Raw genomic sequence first — 26,652 nt, 5'->3', positions numbered from 1 at the left:
ATTAATACATTAATAGATCATTCCTATGAATGAATGTGTTCTTAAAGCACCAGAAACCTCTTCTCGCCCTCTTCCTCCCTTGCCTTTTATGGTAAAACTCATAATTGGCCTCCATCAAGACTCTTTAGGGTGATACTCATCGTTAACTTAAGGGATCTCCTTTGGCCCATTTTCTTATACCCATCCCCTGCCTTACTCTAACTTTACTAATCTTGTTGCCTCTACCTGGTGAGCACTCCCAACTGAATGCAATGACAGAGCAAAACACTCAGTCCAACCTGGTCACCCTTTGTCCAGTGTCCCCATTGTTTCCCCACTCCCTTAGGCAGCAATTTGCATGTTCTTACACAAGTAACGCACAGAAGAGAGTTCCCTTCACAACCTGTATCCCCTTTATATGCTTTTCTATCTTAGAAGATAAGGCACAATTTTGATTACTTCATGCTCACTGTGCTCCTATTTAAAAAACAAAAAAGATTCATTTTGCTAATATTTCTACAAGACTTTATCTGTTCAGGTAAGTTATAATCTAGAATCTAGTTCGTGCCAGCTTCTTAGAGAGGGGCACTTTTTTAAAACAAGACTGTGCCAAGAGAAATTTCCATTTTATATTCTAAGTGGGAATCACTGGGGAGTTGTGGTTAAAAGTATCTAAAACCAAGAGATAATGGGCTTGTGTGACCTCCCTAATTTACTAATAAAGAAGGCAGAGTTGTAGCGAGTAAGTCTGACTATAGCCTTTCTAAAGGCAAAAAGTCTAAAAACACTTTTTATTAATAATTCAGATGGCATAAGTGGACCCAGTACTAAAGACATGTATGTTTAAGAAAACAAAAATTAAACAAAGAAACAATGGCATATTTATTTGATGCTGAAGTGGGCACACAGTGAAGAAATTTTTGAAAGCTTCAAGGAACATCTGTAAAGGAATACATTTTTAAATAGTTTTACATGTTAATTACTCTGGACAATTTCTGAACTCTGTTTAGCAGCAAGTCTCCTTTCTTGATGGTTTCTTGGTATTGCCAGTTCTTGCTATCAGGTCTATAAATAAAGTTAAGGGAAAAAATGAATTATTTAGCAGCCACATGACTCCATGACAAGAGCTAACCTACTTGTATACACAGGCACTTAAACTCCCCTATTCTCAGCAATAGGAAATGATGGATAATAAGAATACCTGTTGGTTTCTACTATTTCATTTACTTTATCGATTTTGCAGTGCAGTCTTCCAGCAGCAATAAACCTGGACAGTTCCCTGATTCAGAAAAAGAAAAACAATTCCCCATTAGTTTCCTAGAACAGTCAGAAGAACTGAACTCTGTCTTACAGGCAAGATCTCACTTTCCTTCAGCTTCAACTACCGCATATACAGCAGCGACATCTCTGACTTGTTACAGACTTGAATCATCACTAGAATAAAATACCACAAGGTGGAGTGCTCAGAGCAAAACTTCAGACAGGAATAAACTTATAGAACCAACAAACCTTGACCCCAAATGCAACAGCTGCCTGTACTGGAAAAGCAGCTTATTCCTTCCCAAAAAATCCAGTTTCTCTCCCTCTCTTGCTTATGCTGAGAACACAAATGAAAAACAAAACCTGCTTTGAACCCACTTCTCAACACACTTTAAAGAATACTACAGCAGCTCTTAAAGCATGGTCACTTCAGTGCATCACCTCTAAGTATCTGGGTTGAGTGTCACATTGTCCCCTTATTCCTCGAGAAGGCTTTAAAGAGACTAAAGGGGGAGACAGCGTAACCTCAGCTTTCAGGATACGGCAGCAGGATAGCTGCTCTCATGAGTCCCTTGCTAGCCAGGGCTACAGAACAAGACTGACTCGCCAAAGACAGGAAGAAAGAAAAACTGACCAAGGCCACAGTAGTTTAGTTGCAGAGTAAAATCAGAAAGCAGGTCTAGTCCTTGTGTTCATGAACCTTCCACCAGCCACTCCTTCCACCAGCCATGAGACATACACCTGACAACCTGCAGTGGCAGTCACACCTGGACATCAGAGCAGGTTCTTTCAGAAGTGGGGAAAAAAAAAAGCAAAATGTGGGCAACCGCCCTTTACACTGGTGAGGGAGATCTGAAAAGCTAAAATGAGTGAAGCACTCCACAGGGGCTTCGAGTTAAGGTCTACACATCTCACTGAAGACAGACTCTACCCCAAAGAAGGCGTAGTAATATCTTAGAGACATCTGTTGATGTCTGAAATTTGCCTGAAAGTTATTTGGGTTCAGAATGTGTAACGAGAAAATTCACTGTACTATTTAGAATTTCTTTTAATTTTCTTAAAATAAACTATAATTAAAAAATATATGCCACACAAGAGAATAGTGAGGTTTAAATGAAAAGTGCCATCACTTTTTCATTGTGGACTGTGAACAATCAACATCAACACCTAGCACACAGACATGTTCAACCACACTAACATTTTCTGTGTGCTACTTGATAGCCAGTTGCTCTCTAGGTCCCCTCACTGTTTGAAGATAAAGGATGGAACCATGTTGCTCTCATGTAAACACCCTCCTATGGTATCCCATAGCACAGATTCAAAAATCTAAGCTCTGTACCTTAAACTGTAAGACCACAGTCGATTGCTATTCCGCAACTATGGTACAACTTGCTCCCATCTTTAAGCTGTGTTTGCTCTTTTTCCTTTTCTACATGTGGAGATCTTCACATGGCTGACATTTCTCAAGTCAGAGCAGACTTTCTCTCTTTAGGCATGTCATATCTGAAGCAGACAGTTCCCGCTGTGCTATCTACACTCCAGTACTGATTTGTTTACCTGAATGAAGGTGCATTATTAAGAGATCCACAACAGCACCAAACATGAACAGCTCAGTATTTGATGAATCAATGATTCCGGTCCCACATTTTGTCAACAACCTAACTTCAACATTATCAGAGGAAATGCCACTAAATACAAAATACAAAGCAAGATCTGGGCAGCACTGTGAGCACAGTGCAGTGTGATCCTCTGCAACCTGGTAAAACTGGCGAAATTACTCAAAGCACTTTCCATGCCATGCTTCTCTCATCTCACTGAAAACTATATCCTAAGGACATGGACACATGGACAGATGCCACTGTTAAAATAATACTTCAGAAAGTCTTCACTCTGTTTTCTTCCGTAAAACTGAGAGAAGCAGTATAAATTCAGAAAATGTAGAAAACCACACATTAAAAGGCAGCTTTTATGCATAAATATGTTAAACTTACTGGTCAATGAATTCCACACCCACACCAAATGCTTCTGCCATATAGCCAAGGGTTAAAGACCTATATGATTCCAGCAGCTGGCTGTATGCATGAATCCTCATTTCCCTTACGTAGTATCGGTAATGAGGCGCAAAAAGCCAGTCCTTTTTCATTTCCTGTTCCACGATTGCTACGAGAAATAAGATGACAAATTACAAGTCTCCTTTTCACCTAAGAAATTGGAAGTCCAATAGCTCTGAGTCCATTATATATCACTGTCCTTTCACACCATCCAACAATGGATGGGCAGCAACGAAGACATAACTACTGAACTATCACCAGATTATGGCATACCCATTGGGGAACTTTTTTATGTAGTCAAGCAAAATTCAGTAGTTTTATGTATAATTATACCAGAAACAGCAGGGACAGTGAAAAATGAAAGACAAAAACCAAAAAGACATTTTGATGAAGTCGCAAAACTATAGTGATGAAACCTATTATAAGAAATGTAGAGTTTGAGGACAAATTATAAATTAGAAGGCTTATATAACAGAGTAAGTTGATAACAAAATTGAAATTTTGTTAAGTATACATGGGATACTAATGGGCAAGCCTCAGAAATATAAATTACCTTACTAAAATCCTTCTGCTCTGGATCCCAAATGATGACACAAAATTAGTAAGTCATATAAAGAAAATGGCAGTGGCTGCAAGATTACAAAGCCCTTGTCTGGGACAACAGACAGGGGAGAACTGAGAAACTTAGTAGAGACCATTATTAGACAGCAGCGTTAGTAACCATTAGTCCCAAGGCAGGAAAAGTGTGACTAATTTCAGAAATTAAAAAAAATAAATAAATAAATAAAAAAACCCTGCAAAAAATGTAAGAGGGTAAAGACAAGGTGAATAAGGGAATTTGGTGTGAATAAGTTGAAAATCCCAGGAAAAGCAACAATTTTGGGTGTAGTCTGTTTGGCAGTTAATGTTTTTTAGAAGGTAAAGAGTGAGGTTCAAATATACTGCGGCACTGTTCAAGTGGATGCGCCCATCAGACAAGCAAAGATTTCAAGGAGGGGTCAGGCATGGGTCTAGTATTTGATGAAGGCTGAGGACTAGAACCAGGAATCTGGGGCACACAGCCATCCAGATATATTTTCTAAAAGAGGACAGAGGCAAGGCAGGGGCAACAAAAGCAGTCAGTCACTGAAAGGAAGGTCCAAAGAAAAGAGTATGTTCCTAAGGAACCAAGTGAACAAAACTGAAAACTGAAGGATGGTCCTCTGTCCAGTGAGACAGGATGACAAGGAGCAGCCACTAAGATGGAGGTACACTCTCACCAACAGTAAGGTACATAGGACCAATAAATTCCTTTTTTTTCTTTCAAGTTGCCTAAAATTTTATTAAAATGTGGAGATGGGTTCTTTCAAATACCATAAAATGAGAGTAGTATAAATGCTATGCCCACACAGTGGCACCAATTTTCTAGGGGCAGCATGGTCCAGGCGTTAAATTAATACTCACTTGATTTCTTCGACTCCACCTAAGAAGTGGAACAGCAGTGCTACCTGCATGTTCAAAACCAGACTACTTTACAGGCTACGTTGACCTTAGAAACTGTCTATCAGACAGTAAACTGAGGCACATGGCACGCTCAGGGAGGAGCTCTACAGAACTCCAGTCGGTTGAACACTGCACTCGTTCCATGAGAGTCACTTACGACTACGGGATCTCAAAAGCACACTCCCTGCCTTTGCAGCTGAAGTGTAAACACATTAGTCTATGATTATTTAAGAATTAATCTCACAAAACTCAACAAGCTTTATATGGTTCATGAGTGCAAATGAAAAATAAGAACTTTATTGTTTTCTGCATTTAAAACACCTGGGAAGTGTACAAATTTATTAAACCTAAAATCTTTCATTCAGAACTACTTGAATAAAAGGTTGATAAGAACAGAGCGAGTGGGAAAGACTGAAACCCTAACATCCAAAAGCTACCAAAGTCATCAATTTAGTTTCACTAGAAAGAACACACTTCCCTATAAAGCAGCAGCAGCATTTGTCATGAACAGTTTCAGGGAAATCATTTGAGGAGGATGCCTTTATCATCTTAGTAATTTAGTCACCAGTAGCAAACCAAATGGCCAGGAGGGAGTACAGTCCCCAAAAGAAGCAAATTGGTGTCCACGGGGCTCTGTAAATGAGCTGGGAAGAAAGATAAGAACCGTCCACAGATTATGTTTTCAATCCACAGACCTAGCTATTATTTTAAAAAGAAAAAAAAAATCCTTGACTGGTGTGATGATTAATCTTGGTCTCAAGGGACGCCAAATCCCCTCCATCCTTCACCACACACCTAGTACTAGACTATCTATCTGCTCATAGTCGATTTATTCCTAGACTAAACCTCAGGACAGGCAAACTCCCACATCACAGGGCAGACAACAAACAGTTTGGGGCTTTGCCAAACACACAGCTCTTTGTCATGCATTCTTTTTCGATTGTTTTAAATGCCACTTTAAAAACACAAAAATCAGACAGACCAGTGAGCTAGTGCAGCAGGTAAAGACATCTACCGCCAAGCCTCATGACCTGAGTTCAATCCCCAGGACCCACACAATGGAAGGGAAGCAACTCCTGAAAGTTGTCCTGACTTTCTTTCATACATGGCACTTGGCACACGTGTGCACACAACACACACACAATCATTCTTACATTTGGAGATATATAAATACACATCAAGTTTACTGACATTCCTCTAAGCAAAACAGGCAGAAAATGAGAAGACCTGCAGTTATCTCTTACATGTGAAAAATCCAGCTTTGCTTATTTACCCACAGGATCAGAAGATGAAGACAACAATCAATCCTTACCTAATGATTGAAAGAAAACTGAGTAACGGCATTCATAGAGAGAAAACAGATACTGCCGAACTGCCGGAAGACTGTGTAACACTTCAAGAATCTCTGCTCCTTTAATGACCTGGGTATTAAAAAAAAAAAAAAAAAAAGATAAAACCAATAAACACATTTTAATGATTTCTGTGTTTTTAAATTAGGAAAGCATGAAACAGTGTTTAAAGGTATTATGGTTTCATTCTTTACCTTTTCCCTGAGATCTGGTCTTTCTAACGCAATCATACTGACGTAAACAGTGTAAGTCACAAATGTCTTATAGTCCATGAGCTCATAGGATGTAAATGTAGAAACCGTATCAAGAAAGAGCTCTGCAGCCTGTTTGAAGTCACGGATAGCCACACAGTATAGACCTTGGTACACTTTCAGCCTATTTCTCCTGTCCCAGTCTCCACCTTCTTCTATTAGGCTAGCAAATAACACAAATGAAACAGATAATGTTAATTCTTGAAGTTTTTGTTTTAAAGAAAAAAATTTTAATTGAAGTATTTCCATAAATGTCAACTATTTGACCAAACTCCATAACTGTAAACAAAACAAAATGGGTAAGCTTAGGCCTACTGACTTATTAACAGCCCATAACCTCGAGGTCATACCCGTGGTTAAAAGTACCTTTTGGCCTTTTCTGTGTTTCGAGTGATGAGGTCATTATCCATATAAAAGAGGCCGATCCTTAGGAGATAAAATACAATATCTAGTCGGTGACCCAGGGCCACAGTCTTATCATATGTCTTGCGAAAGGCTGTCAGAGCTCCCTCCTGTCAAAGTCAAGACCAAAGGGGAGAAAAGTACACAATTTAGCAATACTAACAGCTTCCCGGATTTTCCTGCAAGAGTGACTGGGGAAACTAGGAAGTAGAGATGAAATGAGATGGTAGTGAAAGCATCATTGCTGTACTTGAAGTAAGGACCAAGGGGGGTTCCTTCAGCTGTACAAAGTATAGACAATGCCCAGGGGCTACTTCACTCTGAGAATGACATGAAAAGCACTGGTAATGCACAATGGTACTAATGTGTTTCTGCCTTTAACAATTACACTACTTCAAAATAAGTTCACTATAAATTATTACTCATTTTAAGAAGAGACTTATATCACTGATTATATTAAATACCATTGCATCCATGCATATGCAAGTTCATCTCAACTGAAATAAAATGTTCCTGCTCTTTACAAAAACACTGATAAAATCAGATGTTTATACTTGGTGTTTTTCAGAGCGTGACTAGCTAGTCTGTTTCAGTTACTAGTCATGCTTTATAAATGTATAAAAGGGATTGTCAGAACAGCAAGCAGTGTACCTGGTACCCAGACCTGGATAGGTAATTCTGTTCCTCACTAGGGAACAGGATTTGGGGAGAAACAACTGCAAGTTTGCAGAGTGAATTAAAATAACAGGTGAGTTTATGCCACCTCATATCAAAAAGAAAGGCGAGCATGAGAAGATGGAGTTAAAAGGACAAGGGGACTGTGCTAAAGGGACTCCACTGACAAATCTGCAACAAACTAAGCATCATAAAAACCACTGATGATAAACAAGAAAACCCACTGCATCCATTAAACATTTAACGTCAAAACAGAAAAACTGAACTTTGTCTTTGAGAGGATACTGCTGAATCAACATGGAAGAAATATAGCATCAGTATACAACCATAATCACCTGATGCTGCCTCACCCATAATCTTGATTAAATTCAAGACCTGAGTCAAAACCTTCAAATCTCTAATTCACATATAATACTGATTAATCTTTGAAACAAAACCATACAATGTTTTTAATTTTTTCTGTATTTCCAAGTTTTTAAAATGAACAAGTACTAAACTTAAAAAAGATGTTTTCAATTTAAATTCAATAGCTTCTAATTTAAGCCCTTCCTTTGAGCGAGTGCAATTCTAAACTCTCTGCCTCTCTCTTTAATCAGCATTAGGCAGAAACACATCCTATTTTACCCAAGAAAACTGAAGGTGCAGTAAATAATGATACTCAAGCTAGAAACACAGCCAAGCAAACTTATCCAAGAACTCACACTATTTTTAAATATTGGAACCATGTCACCCTACATCTAAATACTAAAGAGTGGATCCAACACTAGGATTATGCAGAATAACTGGCCAAACATAGGAAAATAAATGCTCACTATGCCAGCAATTTCACCTCACTGACTAATCTGCATCCTAAAGCAACACTAGCCTTTAATCACAAGAAGACATGTGAAAAGTTGTTCACTACAGCAATCTGTTTAAAATAATCAGCTTTTACAGCTGCTTAAAGCAAAGGCAGCTGAAACAGTGTGTGTCCTGTAACAACAGACAACCTATTCCACAGTGGATTAGGCAGTAGTGAACCAGAATGTTAATTAAGTTCTCTCAAATGCAGTGACAGAGGAAAGGATGAAGAGGACTCCTGGAACATACTGTGGTCTCAAGTATATAAAGTGTTCACTACTCATTTTCTACAAGACATGCACACACATGTGAATAACTGCACACTGAAAGAGCTTCTCTCTTAAGGTATAGAATAAGAAAAAGTCAGACTGCAGCATCTATTGTCATAGATCCTCGAATGGATAATATTAGTAAAGTTTTTAGATTTATGTGTATGAGTGTTTTGCCTATATGCATATCTGTACACTATGTGCTTGCCTGGTTGATGGCAGCGGAGGTCGGAGGATGGTGTGGGGTTTCCTGAACTGGAATTAAAGTGGCTGCAAGCTGTCCTGTGGATGCTGGGACTCAAACCTGGGTCGTCTGTAAGAGCAACCAATGCTCTCAGCCCGAGCCATCTCTTAAAATATACGATAAAATGCTTCCCAACCAAACAAGTGAACTACTGCTAACGACCCCAATGTTGTAAAAGGAGTGACCAAAACCTCTGGTTGTACACTTGTTTTGTTTTGGAGATTTATTTTTATTATTTTCAAGTCTGTGTTTCTGTCTGTCTGGGGGGATGTGCACATGAGTGCAGGTGCCCTCGGAGGCTAAAGGCATCAGATCCCTTGGAGCTGGAGTTGCGAACCTCTTGATGTGGGTGCTAGGAACTGAACTCATGTCCTCTGCCAGACAGTACACACACTCTTACACCACTGAGCCATACCTCTAGCCCCATGTGCACTTGTTTTTAATGATAGAGAAATGAGAAGTAATGTACACCTGGCTAATGGTGAGAGCAGAGAATCCAGTGCTGCAACATTATCATGTATTTACTGTCCTTAGACTGACTCCTTAGTACAGATAAACATGATTATCCTTTTAAAAAGGGCTGCCAGGCAGTGGTGGCCCACTTCTTTAAGCACTCAGGAGGCAGAGGCAGGCAGATCTCTGTCAGTTCATGGCCAGCCTGGTCTACAGAGTGAGTTCCAGCACAGCCAGAGCTACACAGACAAACCCATCTGCGCTGGTCCCCACCATCAGTCTATACCTCCCGAGAGGAGCGTCCCCACGGACCTTGTCACCTATCTGACAGAGGTACTCCGCTTTGGCCATCATTGCGTCTCGAATTTCACTCTCTCCCAGATTCTTCTCTGCATCCTCCAGCTCCTCATCCAAGCGTTTCAACTCCTCTTCATTTGCCTTCTTCATTTTACTGAGGAGATCCATGTCCATCTGCCAGTCGAGGGATTTGCACAAGGCTTCATAATAAGGAGCCATATCTAAAAGCCACAAATCGTGCATCGTGAGGCCGCTTATCAGTGTCTGCCTGCTCCTTCCCATCCCACCAAAGGTCAGCCAGCAGACGCCTACCAACTGTGGGCCTGGGATAGCACTGCTAAGGTTTTGCAAGTGAGAGGCCTGCTTGAAGGCCGATCTCTCCTAAACACGCAGGGAGTGAAATCCTCAGTTTGCTCTATCCAGCTCCTGTTCCAAAGGAGTCCCTATGTCAGGGACAGGACACATATTCGACATGTACTGCTAGGGACAGAACCCACTTGTCCCTTGACAGGGAGCGCAACACTGACAGAAACTGTCAAACAAAACCCGCGGAGCCTCTGCTGGGAGCCTAACCTCGACAAGCACCACAGGCTTTCCCTGAGCAGCCCGCAGCAGGAACGAACCACTGAGGCAGGACCCTCTCGGCACTAGGAGGGCGCCCTCGGGTTCCCCGAAAAGCCCCAACGGGAGACGCCCAGCCAGGCCACCCGGACCGCCCCGGCCTAGGCCGCTGACTCGGCGCTCCCGGGCCTCACTGTTTTCCCGGACGGCCGCCATCAGCTCCTCGCGCACCGCCGCGTTCCCGCGGTGCTCGGGCAGGCTGAGCAGGAAACGCAGCTGCGCGATGCGCAGGTCGGGGTTCTTGGGCAGACCCTCCTCCTCTAGGTTTTCCAGCGGCATGGCGACGACAGAGGAACAAACCGCGGGAACAGAGCGCCGTCCTGCACCACCAGCGGAAGCAGGAGGAGTCGGAAGGCGCCTGTAGCCGCCAGCCTGACTTCCGGTTGCCTCTCTGACTCCGCCGCCTGCAGCGTCCCCTAGTGGACACTGGCGGGAGCACCTGGCGCGGTCTGAGTTCCTGTGCATCCAAACCAAAAAGCCGGCCACACTCACAGTCCCTCCCTACTACTTCCTGTGCATCCCTCTGTAGTCTTATAGACACCCTATGACTCTCTATGATTACTCTCTGTCAACTAGTTGTTGGTTCCACTTCTTAACCCCAGGTTTTTTTCTAATTAATGTAAACTCTGGGTTCACAACCAAGTTTACCTTTGGACACAAACTGAATACTTTGTGTAGCTGACTTCTTATGCTGGCCTTAAACTCTTCTGGGTCCTGAGGCATGATGTCCCATGAAGGATGTGTGGATTCAAGGGTCACGCTCTTTGTGATGGTTACCATATGCTTGACTTTTGTGAAAGTAGAATCCAAAGATTTGCTGAAATTGGTGCTAAGTCTATTTTATGCTACCAGGATGTTATAACTTTATATGGAAACTGATCCTCAATCCCCACAAAAGAGGTACTGTGGAGGTCATCCTAAGACTTTCACGAATGTGTATAGGTCAGGAGGAACTAGAGCTTTATATCAAGCCCCTTTGTAACTATAAGGATCTTGCAAAGATTGGGTTCATACTATACATGGTATATGAATAAAGCGGTGTCCAGAATCTACTCATAAGCAAAAATGCTTATGAAGACTGGATTGTTAGTTCCAAGAAACACATAGTGAATGGCCACACCTTTAGCAAAGAAATTCAAGCTCTGCTTTCCATAAAGATCAGTCTTCCTGGGCATTCTTTTTTTTTTTTAGAATTTTTTTGTTTTTGTTTTTCATTTTTCTTTATTAAGAAAATTTCTACTCACTCCACATGCTATCCACAGAGCCCCCCTCCTCCCTCCTCCCATCCCCCAGCCCTCTTTCCCAAGCCACCCCACATTCCCACATCCCCCAAATCGAGGTCTCCCATGGGGAGTCAGCAAAGACCAGCACACTGAGCATAGGCAGGTCCAAGCCCCTTCCCACTGCACCAAGGCTGTGCAAGGTGTCACACCACAGGTACTGATTCCAGAAGCCTACCCATAGACCAGGGTCAGATCCCAATCTCCCTGCCTGGGTGACCCCTTCCTGGGCATTCTTATGGATGCCTTTACTCCTAGTAACTGGGAGGCAGAGACAGGAAAATCTTTGTAAATTTGAGGTTAGCCTGCTCTTTATAGTGTGTTCCAGGGCAACATAGTGAGACCCTGACTCAACAACAACAAAAAACCTGTCTAAAGATGCTGTCTACCCAAAGACATCAACTTTCAGTGAGCCTTTCTTTCTCATATTCATCTTGTTTATAAGTCTGAAGTTCCCAGACATAAGGGAACAAGAGATCAGGGAGAAAGTCCTTTCCATTACAGTGTGTCTTATAGCCCCTACCTGCTCTCATAAGAGCTCTGTGGCATGGGCCATGGTCACCCTTCCCCACAGCACCTGCATTAGTGATGGAGAACTGAATGGACCCAATTCTTCCAAGGTGTATGTGCTGGTCACGTCTGTCACCATGATTAAATACCTGAGGCGGTAAGAAACCGAAAATGTTTACTCTGGCCTGTGATAAAGGTATACCTTCAAAAGAAAACCCCCAGTGACTCAATACATCTACACCCTCTAGTAGCCCATTCGACTAGAACTCAAGGCATTAACAAATTGATGGACAGTACCCCTGTAAGTCAATCACTTCTCAATGTCACCAGTGGCTGGGGCTCAAGCTTTTTAAAACATGAGCTTTTATAAAGCATTTCATATCCAAACTACAATAGAGTAATTACCAAAAGCATTGCCTCCATGCAGAGGTCCTAATAGTGTGACCTCTCTCTAGCCATGGCAATTCATGGCCATTCATAGTTTTCTCAACTTTATCCTAAGACACTTTGGTTTATTGTTTGGCAGAAAGACCCAGAATGAAGCTAAAAGTACTGTGGTGCCTAGAGAATGGTGACTAACAGAAGCAGAGACAAATCCAAAGAATCTATCAATATCAAACCATGTTCCATACATTCTACATGGAGCACAACAGTCCACGCTCCAGGGATCCCTATTGTGGGATATTTGTACATTGTATGAAGATATGTTACTGTGATTGGTTTAATAAAAAGGTGAATGTCCAATCGCTAGATGGGAGGTATAGGCGGGACTTCCAGGCAGAGAGAAAGGAAGGAGATGAATCTAGGCATGTGGGAGATGCCAACAAGACATGGAGGAAGTCAGACATACAGAATGAAAGAAAGGTAAAAAGCCATGAGGCAAAATGTAGATTAACATAAATGGGTTAATTTAAGTTATTAGAGCTAATGGGACAATTCTAAGCTAAGGCCAAGCTTTCATAACTAATAAGAAGTCTCCGTGTCATTATTTGTGAGCTGGCGACTGACAACAAAGCTTGCTACAGATCCCTGTGAGATGATGGAGACAATCTGCTTGGTTGTCTTCTCCACCCTGACTGTCTACTCCACCCTGACTCCACTATTGACATGTTCTTCACTAACCAGCTCTTCTTTGTTACTGAGGTCACCCACACTAAGTGCACACATGATATCTAAAAAGAGCTTCTCATCTCCTTGGTTGACCTCTCTCTTTGTGAGCTTTTGGGTCCTCATCCTTCTGTTCTGGGTTGACATCTAAGCATGAGTCCCCAAGTGTACCCAACAGGCAACGTCACCAAGTCTTTGCTTTTGTAATTTTTTTTTTACTGTTGCTATAAGTGTTCCACCATCTGTTTACACTAAAATCAGATATATGAGTCCCCCCCCCAATAATCAAGGGCTTTCTCTGTCTGAACAGGTACCTGTCTAGTGAGTATTTGGTATCTCCTGGTATTCAGAAGAACTATGGGTGAAAATAGCAGCTGGGTTTAATTTTACAGGATGTGGTTCCAGATAAAGAGGAGAGACTAGCAGTTCCCAGCAACAGGCAGGCCCTAGACTGATGTGGAGAATCTAAGACACTTTATGTCAGTCTTCCCTGCATATGTGGAGGGGAGATGTATCCCTAAAAATGGTAAGGGAAATATTCAACACCTTATTTCCTGGGTTTGTTTTAATATATAGACTGAAGATGTGTTTGTCAGTTGGTATGTCAGTTCCTTGAGTCAACTTTATAAAAATAACACTAATGCCCCTAAATAAACATAATTTTAACAGCCATTTGCTGTTATATTCAGTTAACTTTAGTCACAATTTCCCACTAAAAAGACTAGGAAATGAGTCATGAAGGAGAGCAGGCACTGGAAGTCACAGGGCTGGCAAGGGGCAGAACTGTCTGAGATTTTGCATTCTCATTGGTGCTGGCCTGTGTGACCCATGTGCCCTGAGCTAGGCATCCTTTAGGGCTGATTATGCTGTCTCTTAAATGGATATTTCAATCTTCTGAGAGACAACTGGCAATATTGTGTAGCACTCTTTGTAAATTATTTTTTTCTGTAAAACTCTAAGTTCCCTGCACAAGACAGACATAAGTCTGCAGGATAAAATCTAACTCAAATATGAAAGAAAAATGAAGCATCTTGGATTTCTATAAATACTGAAGGTATATGGAGTCCTTCCTAGTCTAGACGCTGGTGCTCTGAAAATTTTGTGGGGCACAAGTTTCTCCTTCTGAATTTATAGCTTCAATGATAGATGAACTGGAGCATGTGCATCCTGAAAAATGCCTCCCTGTACCTCTACTGCCTCTGCCGTATTCTTATGAGTTACATAGTATATACGTTTTAAGAAGAATATATATGAGATATATTATATTGTATATGAGATGTTCTATATATTTAATTCTGTTAAAATAAAGAATTTCTTCCAATATCTCAACATTTTATTAATGCTTAATTAATTTGCCAAAGTATTTAGCATTGTGTGTGTGTGTGTGTGTGTGTGTGTGTGTATGTGTACATGTTCATTTGGTTGCACGTGCATGCCAACACATGTGAATATGGAAGTTGGAAGTCAACCTCACATGCTTGTTGTTCCTCAGGAACCAGCCACCATGTTTCCTGAGACAGTCTCTCATTGACGTGGAGATCACCAATTAGGTTAAGCCAGGTAGGCCAGCAAGCATCAGGAACCTGCTTGTTTCTGCTTCTTCTGCGTTGAGCTTAGAAGTGTGTGCCATCATGCCCTACTTTCATATGTGGGTTCTGGAGACCAAACTCAGGTTGTTGTACTTTTAAGGCCATCTCTTTACCAATTGAGCTGTTTCTTTAGCTTGAGGTTAATAATTTGATTCCTGAGATATTAGGAGCTGATATGTATAATCACATGCCCACATATTTGTTACGCAGGCTTATTTATAATGGAGTTATTATATGCTTACGTTTTGCTAGAGTTAGAAAAATGATCAAAATGAGTAAATATGCTGGAGTAAGGTTCATTCGTATATGTTCAGTGCGTGTAAAAGATAAGTAAGTGTCTTAGTGATGGAGCCACTGTTAGCAAGTTCAGATCCTGCTGATTGCCCCTAATGTTTGCCCACAGCAAGTCCCAGTCCTCCTTGCTTCCTAGTGCAGGACCGCAAACCTCAAGGACCAGCTGGTGATTGTCAATCTCCCCATGGAAGGACAGACCCTTCCAGAGCAAAACAGCCCATGCCATCAGCACCTAAGGGCTTGGTTGGTGAACTTGTCATTTGTTTTTTGGCATTTGATATTTATAGTTCTTTTCAATTCTGGATGCTAATATCCTGTCTTAACACTGTTAGGAAGCATTTTTTTTTTCTCATTTGGTAGACTGTCTCCTCACTTTGCTAATGGTTTTCTTTGGTGAACAGAAGCTTCTCAAGTTTATGCAATCATATTTGTCAGTTTGGGGGACTGTGTCTTGTCTTCTTGGATGAATTTTCTGAAAGTCCTTGCCTATGTTCAGTGTCTTCCCTTTATCTTCCCTCTAGCAGTTTCTAAACTTCAGGATTTATGTTCGCTGCTTGGATACATTTGAATTGATTTTGTTTAGTGTGTGAGATCCAGGACTAGTTTCATTCTTATAAAGGGCTACATCCAATTTTCCAAGAACAATTTTTAAAAGAGGCTATTTTTTTCTCAAATAAATGCTTTTGACACCTTTGTCAAAATACAGGTGGCTGTAACTATGTGATTTTACTTTGGGGTCCTCCACTTCAGTCCATTAGTTTACATATATTATAACATGAAATCTAATAGATCTTTTAATAAAAAAAATTCAGAGCCAGATATTGGAGCAAATGCTGAAATCAGAGAGACAAAGGAACAAGCCACAGCTACTTCTCACCTCACCAACTCCACCAATCCTCTGACTGAATGTCTCTGAGTCCTCAAAAGAAAGGTGTCCGGCCGAAAAGGGCTTCAGCAAAAAAGAGCTTCTGCAAAAGGGCTCCAGTTCCTGTCTCCTCACGCCTTACATACCTTTCTCTGCCCAGCCACATTACTTCCTTCCTAGTGCTGGGATTAATGGCATGTGTGCTTCCCAAATACTGGTAGCAGAGGCATGAAATCTCAAGTGCTGGGATTAAAGGCATTTGACTCCCAAGTACTGGGATTAAAGGTGTGGGCCACGACTACCTACCTGGCTCTGTTTCTCTCCTAGACTGAATCAATCTCATATAGTCCAGGGTGGCTTTGATCTCACAGAGATCCAGATGGATCTCTGCTTCCTGAGTGCTAGGATTAAAGGTGTGTACCACCAATGCCTGGCCTCTATGTTTAATCTAGTGGCTTGTTCTGTCCTCTGATCTTCAGGTAAATTTTATTACGGTACATCAAAATATCACCACAATATATTTTTAATGCTAGTATCTATTTTTATTTTTATGGTTTTATAGTATAGTTTGTGATCAGACATGGTGATATTTTTGATATTGCTGTTTCTTGTTAGGATGACTTTAGTTATGTATGGCCCTTGGTATTTTTGCTTATATTTTAGTTTTTTTTCTATTAGGAATGTCATTACAATATTGAAGGATTCAATCTGTGATTTACCCAAAGAAAAGTAAAGATCCAGGACCACCCTCTCCTAAGAAATATAGAATCTTTTGTTTCTTCATTGCTCAGAAGTTACCAAGAATAGGTTTTATTTTTGTTTTGTTCCTTTACTGCAATAAGAGCCGAAATTTGGAGTCAGAAAACCCAAGTCTTGGCTTCTTTATTTTTTAGGTCTGTTGGGCCAGACAAGTGACAGTTTTTCTAAGCATTTAAATTTCTCAGTCTGTAGAATTGAGAACATAAATTCCTGCTTCCCTTCCTCAGTGTGACCGTGAAGAGGGGCATGTGTGAGTATCTCTGACAATCTGGAATGTCAGTGTTGCCAGTTAACACTGATTCAGAGAGAGCTAAGAGGAAACAGTCTCATGTGTGAGCAGACCAAGACTGACGGTGCTTTCACAGGTGAGAAAGCAGCCGCAGGGAGCTGCAGAAAATTAAAAATGTCCCTGAAGAAACAGGGACATTACGGGCTGTCTCTGTGTTGTATGTTCTTGTGCTTTAAACTGTCCTCACAGAAGCCATATGGCCAAGTAAGTTTAAAGAAATTGAGGCATAAGGTCAGCTGTTCATAGAGTCCAAACATGGATTTGAACCCAGGCCTATGACCCTTTTACCTGTCCCAGCCATTGATGACGCACTGTACATCTGTGAGTGGGGCCTGGTGACTTTGCACATATCTCTGTAATTGTTCTCATACAGCAGTTGTGAAGAGCAATTTTATGAAACTTCTATGAATGGACTTGCCCTGTAATAGGTGATGACTTCCCGGGATTTCTACAAGTTCTGCTTGACCAACATGTACAACAGAACAGTTCCGCATCCCTCCGCAACATTGTTGCTTTGCTGTGTGAGGTGAAAACTCACTGGAGTGACTGTTCCTTTGCTGTACTTCTATAATCCAACTTTATAAGCCATGAACTAAATTACACTCCTTTTATGGAAGCCCTGTGCTGTCTAAGGAGAAAGAGACCGCAAATGCAGGGCCAGGAAACCTGGAGTTGAGTAGCCACTCCACTGTTTGACCCACATAACCTTTGTCTTTGTTTTAAATCCAAGTTGTGCTGCATACGAAGTAATTGGTTCTTAGGAACATGATAATTTTCATTCAAAGTAGTGTATAATGATACTGCTTAGTATATTTTTATGTTTTTGTCACAACTCATTTTTGTAAATATTCTCAAAACTTGATAATGAAATATATTTTCATATCAAAAAGTATTGAGGGAAATTGTATGGAAACTATAAATTATTTTTAGTAATATAGCTATTTTTACAATATTAATTTTACCAGTCAATGAGCATGCATCTTCTCATATCATCTTCAATTTTATTTTTAAAATAATACTTTAATTTCTTTTAGAATTTCATACAATGTATTTTGGGTATATTCACCTATAACTCCTTCTGTATGTACCCTCTCTTCCCTATTCATCCCAACCAATGAGATAGAATAAACAATTAAAAAATTTCCAACCAAAAGAAGCCCAGGCCCTCTTGAATACATTGCAGAATTCTAGTAGACCTTCAAAGACTAATACAAATAGTCTAAAATTTTTCCACAAAATGAGACAAGAACACTTAAAAATTCCTTTTGTAAAGTCAGTATTACCCTGATACCAAAACCAGATAAAGATCCAATAAAGAAAAAAATTATCAACTATTGAATAGAGATGCAAAAATTCTCAATAAAATACTTGCAAACAGAACTGAAGAATACAAGCTGTGCTCCCTCCAGGCCCTCACACCATCTCCACACCCAGTGGTCTCCCTTCAACCCAGCAGCTCATGCACTGACTATCCCTGGCCTAGTTCTCATCATGCCACTCCTTCCCAGGCCCACCTGAGGCAGGCTGGATTCTCATGTCATATATACAAACACAAGCAAAGGAAGGAGTTCAGACGCCCAGGTCACATCCCCAAAACACAGCATAAATGACCAAGATACTGTGTACCCACTCAAACCTGCTAGCAGCATGGGAACAGTTTTCCAATGAGGATTATATAAATGAACTTCAGAACACAGAATTTAAAATAACAATAAAAAATCATAAAGCAATTTAAGTCATTTAAAGAACAAATGCAAAAATAGCTCAATGAACTTTAAAAAGACTATTAATGCCTGAGTGATGCCAAAGAAAATGAAAATATTACGGTTAAAACACTAAACATACAGAACAAAGACAAGGTACTGAATAAAAAAAAACAGAAAAATTAATCACATACAAAGGAAAACCCATTAGAATGCAGCTGATTTCTCAATGGAAAGTTTAAATAGCAGAAGAGTTTCCGAAGAGCAGGGATGCCAACTTAGACTACAATACCAGCAAATTTATCTGTCATGGTTGAATAAGAAAGAAAATCTTTCCATAATACAGAAGATCTAAAAGAAGTGTAGCTTTTACTTTTCATCAAAGAAGCATCTTTTGAAGCATCAGAACATTACAGAAAACATAGCTGGTCAAAATGCAGGGAACAAAACTGACTGTGGGTGCCAACCCCTTTTGATACATCTACAATACAACCCATACACAGAAAGCTCAATAAACATCCTGGAAGAGGAATGGAAATTTGTAAGATCTGGAAGACCAGGGCATCTGATTTGAGATAGTATACAATACAGGAATACTGCATCCATTAAATCTCAGCATTATAAAAACTGTATAACACAAACACAGCCAACAGCATACTAATTGGAGGTGAACTCAAAACATTCCCAATAAGATCAGGAACAAGACAAGATGTCCACTCTCTCCATTACTGATCAATCTACTTAAAGCATTAGATAGAACCTTAAGAGAAAAGAAGGAAATAAAAGGAATACAAATTGGGGGAAAAAAAGAGTCAAAGGACCCTATTTTGCAGATGATATGATCCTATACATAAAAGATCCTATAAACTCCACCAAAATCTCTTAGAGCTAACGAACACCTTCAGCAAAGTGTCAGGATATCAAGTGTCTTAGTGGCTTCTCTATTACTATAGAAAACACCATGACTAAGGCAACTTATAAAAGAAAAGTGTTGAATTGGGGTTAGGATTCCAGAGGGTTGGAGTCCATGATGGCAGAGCAACAAGAAAAACTGAGAATTCACTTTTTGATCTGCAGCAGGAAGCAGAGAGTGCACTGGGGATGAAAGGATGCTTTTGAAGCCTGGAAGCCTACTCCTATGACACACCTCCTCTAACACAGCTACACCTCCTAATCCTTCCCAAACAGTTCCACCAACATAAGGTTCTATGTGAACCATTCTCACTCAAAGTTAACACCCAAATTAGTAGCCTTCCTAAATATTAAAGAAAACATAATGAGAAACATAAGTGAAACTGTCCCATGACAATAAACAACACACACACTTACAAAGACCCCCTCAAAACAAACAAACAAACAAACAAAAAACCTGGGCATAAATGTAACTGAGGAAATGAAGAGTTCTATGATAAACTTCCTTTGTTTGTTTGTTTGGTTGTTTTTTTTTTTCGAGACAGGGTTTCTCTGTGTAGTTTTAGTGCCTGTCCTGGATCTCGCTCTGTAGACCAGGCTGGCCTCGAACTCACAGAGATCCGCCTGCCTCTGCCTCCCGAGTGCTGAGATTAAAGGCATGCACCACCACTGCCCAACCTATGACAACTTCTACAATAAAAACCTGAAGACACTCAAGAAATTGAGGCAAACACTAGAATATGAAAAGACTTCCCATGTTCACAGATTAGGATAATCAATATTGTGAAAGTGGCCTTGCTCCAAAAGGTTATACTGCATGTACAGATTCAATACAATGCCAGTTAGATTCAAGGAATCATCTTCACAGATCTTCACAGAAATAAATCTTCTGCTGTAAGCTGCAAAAATATGTGAAGTAGGATTTCAGCTGATTGTGAAAAGCTAATTCCTGGAAGAAGCCAAGAGCCTCCCAGAGGTCAAGCCAGGCTCAAGGAGTCTTGGTGATATTGGCTTTTGATTATTAGCCATTTCCTACCATGAATTTCTCATGTGCTACTGTAGCTTTTCCATCATTTATAGGGCACAATTTTCCCTCTACTAATGGAATCTTTAGATAACCTTCTGTGCAGTAACACAGCCAGGATCCGTAATTTCAGGCCTTTCTATCTTTATCGTCATTAGCAGCATCTGGCCAGCACCATCTCTGGACTGACAAAAGTATCTCATTAGAGACACCTCTGTACTCTCTAAGAACAGACTTAATTAAGCATCCAGACTATCTGTTTGAGAAGGCCTGTCAGATATGCTAATTAAGCTTAACTTTTCTCCCTTTCCAAAGTCTTATCTCTAGTTTTAGATCTACCTTTAATATTAACTCAGAACTAAAGGGTTTCTACTTACAGGTACATCAAGCTGACTCAGGTTGCCCAGCCACTGAGTACACTCCCCTACCCTGCCAGAAACCACAGTAGCCAAGAAAGCTTGGACAGATAAGGGGCCAAAGGAAAATAAGGCAGTTTTATTCTCACTTGTACCTAATAGACTCCTAGCACTTTAACTAACTACTTCTAAGAATATAGTTGAGCACATAAAATCCCCCTTGCTCAGATACTAACTGAATTTAGCCCTCAGTTGATTCTATTCCCCATTAGTCACTTCCCTTTTGGGTTGCAGATGATGGCTGTCAATTACTGCTCTTTTGTGTGGATCTTATTGTCCCTTCTTCTGCCCCTGAGGAAATTCAAGCCTGGTGACCTTGCTTTAACCAGAGCATTGTTATTGCATGGGTATATAACTGTAAACCTCAGAGATTTGGGAGAACTAGAGGAAGAAGAAAAAAGAGAATGGAGGAACTAGATGAGTAAGAACTGGAGAAGAGCAAACTGAAATGGGGAAGAACTAAACTGAAGGGTTAGAAGAGAGTACTACTAGGAAGATGAGGAAGAGCCAGATGGGGAAGAACAAGATGAGGAGGAACAAGAGGAGAAAGAAGGAGATGAGAAAGGAGCTAAGATGGAAAAGAATTAGATGGATGAGAACATACATGAGGCAGAACTAAGATGAGAGAATTAAAATAGAACTTAGAGAGGACAGTAGATAAATATAAAGACAAATCAGGCAAGAAAGGAGCTAGGCATAAGAGCAGAACTGAAGCTGTGCAGACAGAATTTTATCCCAAAGGAATCTAGTAGATGGGCAAAAGAGCTTAGTGTACTTTGTGTATTCCCAAAAATAATTCTCGCTGTTCATAGCCTCTTTTCTGGGCCCCTGGGAAGAAGATTATTAAGGCTGGCCCTTAATAATTTTTGAGAATCTTCACATTTATATGGAAACACAAAAGACCAAAGATAGACAAAACAATCTCAAGCAAAAAGAATACTTGGTGGAGCCATAGCAATAAAACCAGCAGGGTGCTGGTGTAAAAGCAGACATAAATTAATGAGATAGAATGGAAGATACATACATAAGTACACATGACCACAGACATTTGATTTTTAATGAAGAAGTGAAACACTGAGGAAAATACAGCACCTTCAACAAATGGTGAGGGGAATCCTGGACATCAATGGAATGAAACCATCAAGAAGAATGAAACAAATCCCTGTATCTCACCCTGCACAAACCTCAACATCAAATGAGTCAGTGAATTCAGTATAAGATGTGATACACTAAGGGGCTGGAGAGATGGCTTAGTAGTTATGAGTACTAGCTGCTCTTCCAGAGTACCTGGGTTCAATTCTCAGCACCCAGATGGCAGCTCACAACTGTCTATAACTCGAGTTTCAGGAGACCTGAAACCCTCACACAGACATTGATGCAGGCAAAACACCAATGCACATAAAAAATTAATAAAAAAATTAAAATCTTAAAAAGAATGAAGATATGATACTCTGAAACTGCTAGAGCAAAAGTCAGGGAGTACATTTCAACATATTGTTACAAAGTTGGACTGAACGCAAAGCCTATCTCAACATAATAAAGACTATGTGTAGGAAATCCACAATCAGTATAATCTTAAATGGAGAAAACTTGAAACAATTCCATTAAAATCAGTAATGAGACAGGACTGTCCTTTATCCCCTTCCTTTTCAATATTGTACTCAAAGTACCATACGGAGTAATAAGGCAAGAGAAGGAAATTAAAGGAGCAAAAATAGAAAAAGAAGGATTCAAATTATTCTTATTTGCAGATGATACAATATTATGTGTAAGAGATTCTAACATTTCCACAAGAAAATTAGAAATTACCAATGAGGTCAGCAAAGTGGCAGGATATAAAATTCACTTACAAAAGTCAGTAGCCTTTCCACATACTACCAGAAGATAAAAGAGAGGCCATGGTCACCCTCCAAATGACAGTAGCATCAAAGAATATGAAATATTTAAGAATTAACTAAACTATCAAAGGTAAAATCCATGAAGATGACATTTTATTCTTAATATCTATGCCCCAAATGCAAGGGCACCCATATTTGTAAAAGAAATATTACTAAAGCTTAAATCACACATTGACCCTCATACACTTAATACTCCACTCTCATCAACAGACATATCATTCAGACAAAAACTAAACAGAGAAATACTGGAGCAAACAGATGTTATGAAACCAATGGACCTAACAGATATCTACAGAACACTTCACTCAAACACAAAAGAATACACCTTCTTCTCAGCACCCCACATAACTTTCTCCAAAGTTGGCCATATACTCACAAACATAGGAAGACTCAATACATTCAAGAAAAGGAATTGAAATAATCCCCCACATCCTATCAAACCACCATAGATCAAAGCTAGATTTCAATAATAACAGATACAAAAAAAGCCTATAAGCTCATGTAAACTGAACAACTCTCTATTGAATGACTACTGAGTCAAGGCAGAAATAAAGAAAGAAATTAAAAACTTCCTAGAATTCAATGAAAATGAATGCATAACATACTCAAACTTATGGGACATTACTCCTCAAATTATTATGCAAAATAGAAACAGAAGGAACATTGTCAAAACCATTTTATGAGGCCAGTCACTCTGATACCAAAACCACACAGATTCAGCAAAGAAAGAGAATTACAGACCAATTTCCCTCATAAACATTAAAGCAAAAATACTCAATAAAATACTTCTAAACCAAGTAGAAGAACACATAAAGAAATCATCCACCATTATCAAGTAGGCTTCATCCTAGAGATGCATGGATGGTTCAACATATGAAAATCTGTCAATGTAATCTACCATAGAAACAAATTGAAAGGAAAAGAAAAACCACATGATCATTTCATTAGATGCTGAAAAAGCCTTTGACAAAATCCAACAACCCTTTATGATAAAAGTTTTGGAGACATCAGGGATATAAGGGGCATAATTAAATACAATGAAGGCAATATATAGCAAGCCAACAGCCAACAAATATCAAATCAAATGGAGAGAAACTCAAAGCAATCCCACTAAAATCAGGAACAGGTCAAGGCTGTCCACTCTTTCCATATCTATTCAATATTGTACTTGAAGTTCTAGCTAGACCATTAAGACAACAAAAGGAGTCAAGGGGATACAAATTGGAAAGGAAGAAGTCAAAGTATCACTATTCACAGATGATATGATAGTATACATAAGCAACCCCAAAAATTCCACTAGGGAACTCATATAGTTGATAAACATCTTCAGTGAAGTGGCTGGAAACAAGAATAACTAAAAAAAAAAAAAAATCAGCAACCCTCCTATATACAAAAGAAAAATGAGTTGAGAAAGTAATCAGGGAAACAACACCCTTCATAATAACCTCAAATAGTACAAAATATCTTAGAGTAACTCTAAACAAGCCAGTGAAAGACCCATATGACAAAGAACTTCCAGTATTTGAAGAAAGAAATTGAAGAAGATATTCGAAGATGGAAAGATCTCTCATTCTCACGAATCAATGGGATTAACAGTAAAATTGAACATCTTATAAAAAGCAATCTACAGATTCAATGCAATCCCCATCAAAATTCCAACACAATTTTTATAAACCTTAAAAAAACAATACTCAACTTCATATGGAAAAACAAAACCTTCAGAATAGCTAAAACAATCCTGTATAATAAAAGTGCTTCCAGAGGTATCACCATCCCTGATTTCAAGTTGTGGTGCAGAATGATAGTAAATAAAAACCAGATGATATTGGCATAAAAACAGACAGGTTGATAAATGTAATTGAATCAAAGACCCTGACTTAAATCCACACACCCATGGACACCTGATTTTTGATAAAGTAGCCAGAAATATACAATGGAAAAGAGAAAGCATCTTCAACAAATGATGCTGGTCTAACTGGATGTCAGCACGTAGGAGAATCCAAAAAGATCCATATCTATCACTCTGCACAAAACTCAAGTTCAAGTGGGTCAAAGACTTCATAAATCCAGATACACTGAACATGATAGAAGAAAAAGTTGGAAATAGCCTTGAACACATTGGCACAGGAGACAACTTCCTGAAGAGAACATCAATAGCAGAGGCACTAAAATGGACAATTAATACAGGAGACCTCATGAAATTGAAAAGCTTCTGTAAGGCAATGAACACTGTCAATAGGACAATACAAGAGCCTACAGAAAGGGAAAAGATTTTCACTGACCCCACATGCAACAGAGGGCTGATTTCTAAAATATATAAAGAACTCAGGAAACCAGACACCAACAAACCAAATAATCCAATTTAAAAAAGGGGTACAGATCTAAATAGAGAATTTTTAAGAGAGGAATCTCAAATGACTGAGAAACACTTGAAGAAATGTTCAGCATCCTTAGCCATCAGGGAAACGCAAATAAAAACAACTTTGAGATTCCATTTTACACCTGTTAGAATGGCTAAGATCAAAAACACAAGTGACAGCTCATGTCATGAGGGTGTGGAGTAAGGGAACACTCATCTATTGCTTATGAAAGTGCATTGTATGGCCACTTTGGAAATCAATATGGTGGTTCCTCAGAAATTGGGAATCCATCTACATCAAGGCATAGCTATGCCACTCCTGGGCACATACCAAAGGACACTCCTTCCTACCACAAGGATACTTGCTCAACTATGTTCATTTCAGCTTCATTCATAATAACCAGAACCTGAAAACAACCCAGATGTTCCTCAACTGAAGAATGGAGAAAATGTGGCACATTTACACAATGGAGTATTACTCAGCTATTAAAAGCAATGACATCATGAAATTTGCTGGAAAATGGATAGAACTGAAAAAGATCATCCCGAATGTGGTAACACAGATCCAGAAAGACAAACATGGTATGTACTCACTTATAAGTGAATATTAGCTGTAAAGTAAAGGATAACCGTACTATAATCCACAGACCCAGAGAGGCTAGGTAACAATAAAGGCTCAAAGTGGGAGGCTTGGCTCTCCCTGGGAAGGGGAAATAGAATAGATATTGTGGGTGGACTGTGGGCTGATCAGGATGGGAACAGGAGGGATCAGGTAAGGGGGTGGGAGAAGGCATGAAGGGTGAGAGTACTGGGAGAGACAGCTGGAATTGGGGGGCATTTTGGGAGTGATATGGCAACTAGTGCAATGGGAACACCCTGGAACCTATAAGAGTGACCCTAGCAAAGACTCCTAGTTATGGGGTACATGAAGCCTGAACCAGCCATCTTCTGTAACCAGGCAAGGTTTCCAGTGGTGGGACTGGGACATCAACCCAGCCACAAAACCTTCGATCTATAATTTGTCCTGCCTGCAAGACGTGCTGGAATAACAGTGGCACAGAACTTGTGGGGCTGGCCAATCAATGACTGGTCCAACCTGTGGGTCACACCACAAGAGGGAGCCCACATCTGACACAGCCTGGATGGCCAGGAACTGGAAGCTGGATAGCCCAGAGATACAGGATAGACCCAAACATGACTGGAAAAAAGGCAATGAAATGATTCCTAATATTATTCTTCCATACCATAGACTTGAGCTTAGCATAATCGTCATGAGAGGGGCTTCATCCAACAACTAATGGGAGCAGATGCAGAATGACACAGCCAAACATTAGGTTGAGTTTGGGGAACTCCTCAGAAGAGGGGGATGAAGAATTGTAGGAGCCAGAGGGATCCAGGACACCACAAGAACACAGCCCACAGAATCAGCTAAGCAGGGCTCATAGTGTTTCACAGAGACTGAAGCGCCAATCAG

At 40.1% G+C, this 26,652-nt stretch overlaps 1 protein-coding gene across 1 annotated transcript; it reads right to left on the bottom strand.

Moving 5' to 3' along the window:
* Nucleotides 1-837: 837 nt before the first annotated feature.
* Nucleotides 838-10,527, bottom strand: Psmd6 (proteasome 26S subunit, non-ATPase 6). Its single transcript, XM_059274200.1, has 8 exons — nucleotides 10,308-10,527; nucleotides 9,568-9,773; nucleotides 6,739-6,884; nucleotides 6,316-6,535; nucleotides 6,085-6,193; nucleotides 3,231-3,399; nucleotides 1,181-1,258; nucleotides 838-1,044 (listed from the first exon to the last, which is right to left on the bottom strand). Exons 1-8 carry the CDS (start codon nucleotides 10,450-10,452, stop codon nucleotides 948-950), a joined length of 1,170 nt encoding a protein of 389 aa, XP_059130183.1. The 5' UTR covers nucleotides 10,453-10,527; the 3' UTR covers nucleotides 838-947.
* Between the last annotated feature and the right edge of the window lie 16,125 nt (nucleotides 10,528-26,652).

The sequence above is a fragment of the Peromyscus eremicus genome, chromosome 9, assembly GCF_949786415.1.
Source record: "Peromyscus eremicus chromosome 9, PerEre_H2_v1, whole genome shotgun sequence".
NCBI lineage: Eukaryota > Metazoa > Chordata > Mammalia > Rodentia > Cricetidae > Peromyscus > Peromyscus eremicus.
The sequence above is the reverse complement of the archived record's forward strand: the minus strand, read 5'-3'. Positions and strand labels throughout refer to the sequence as shown.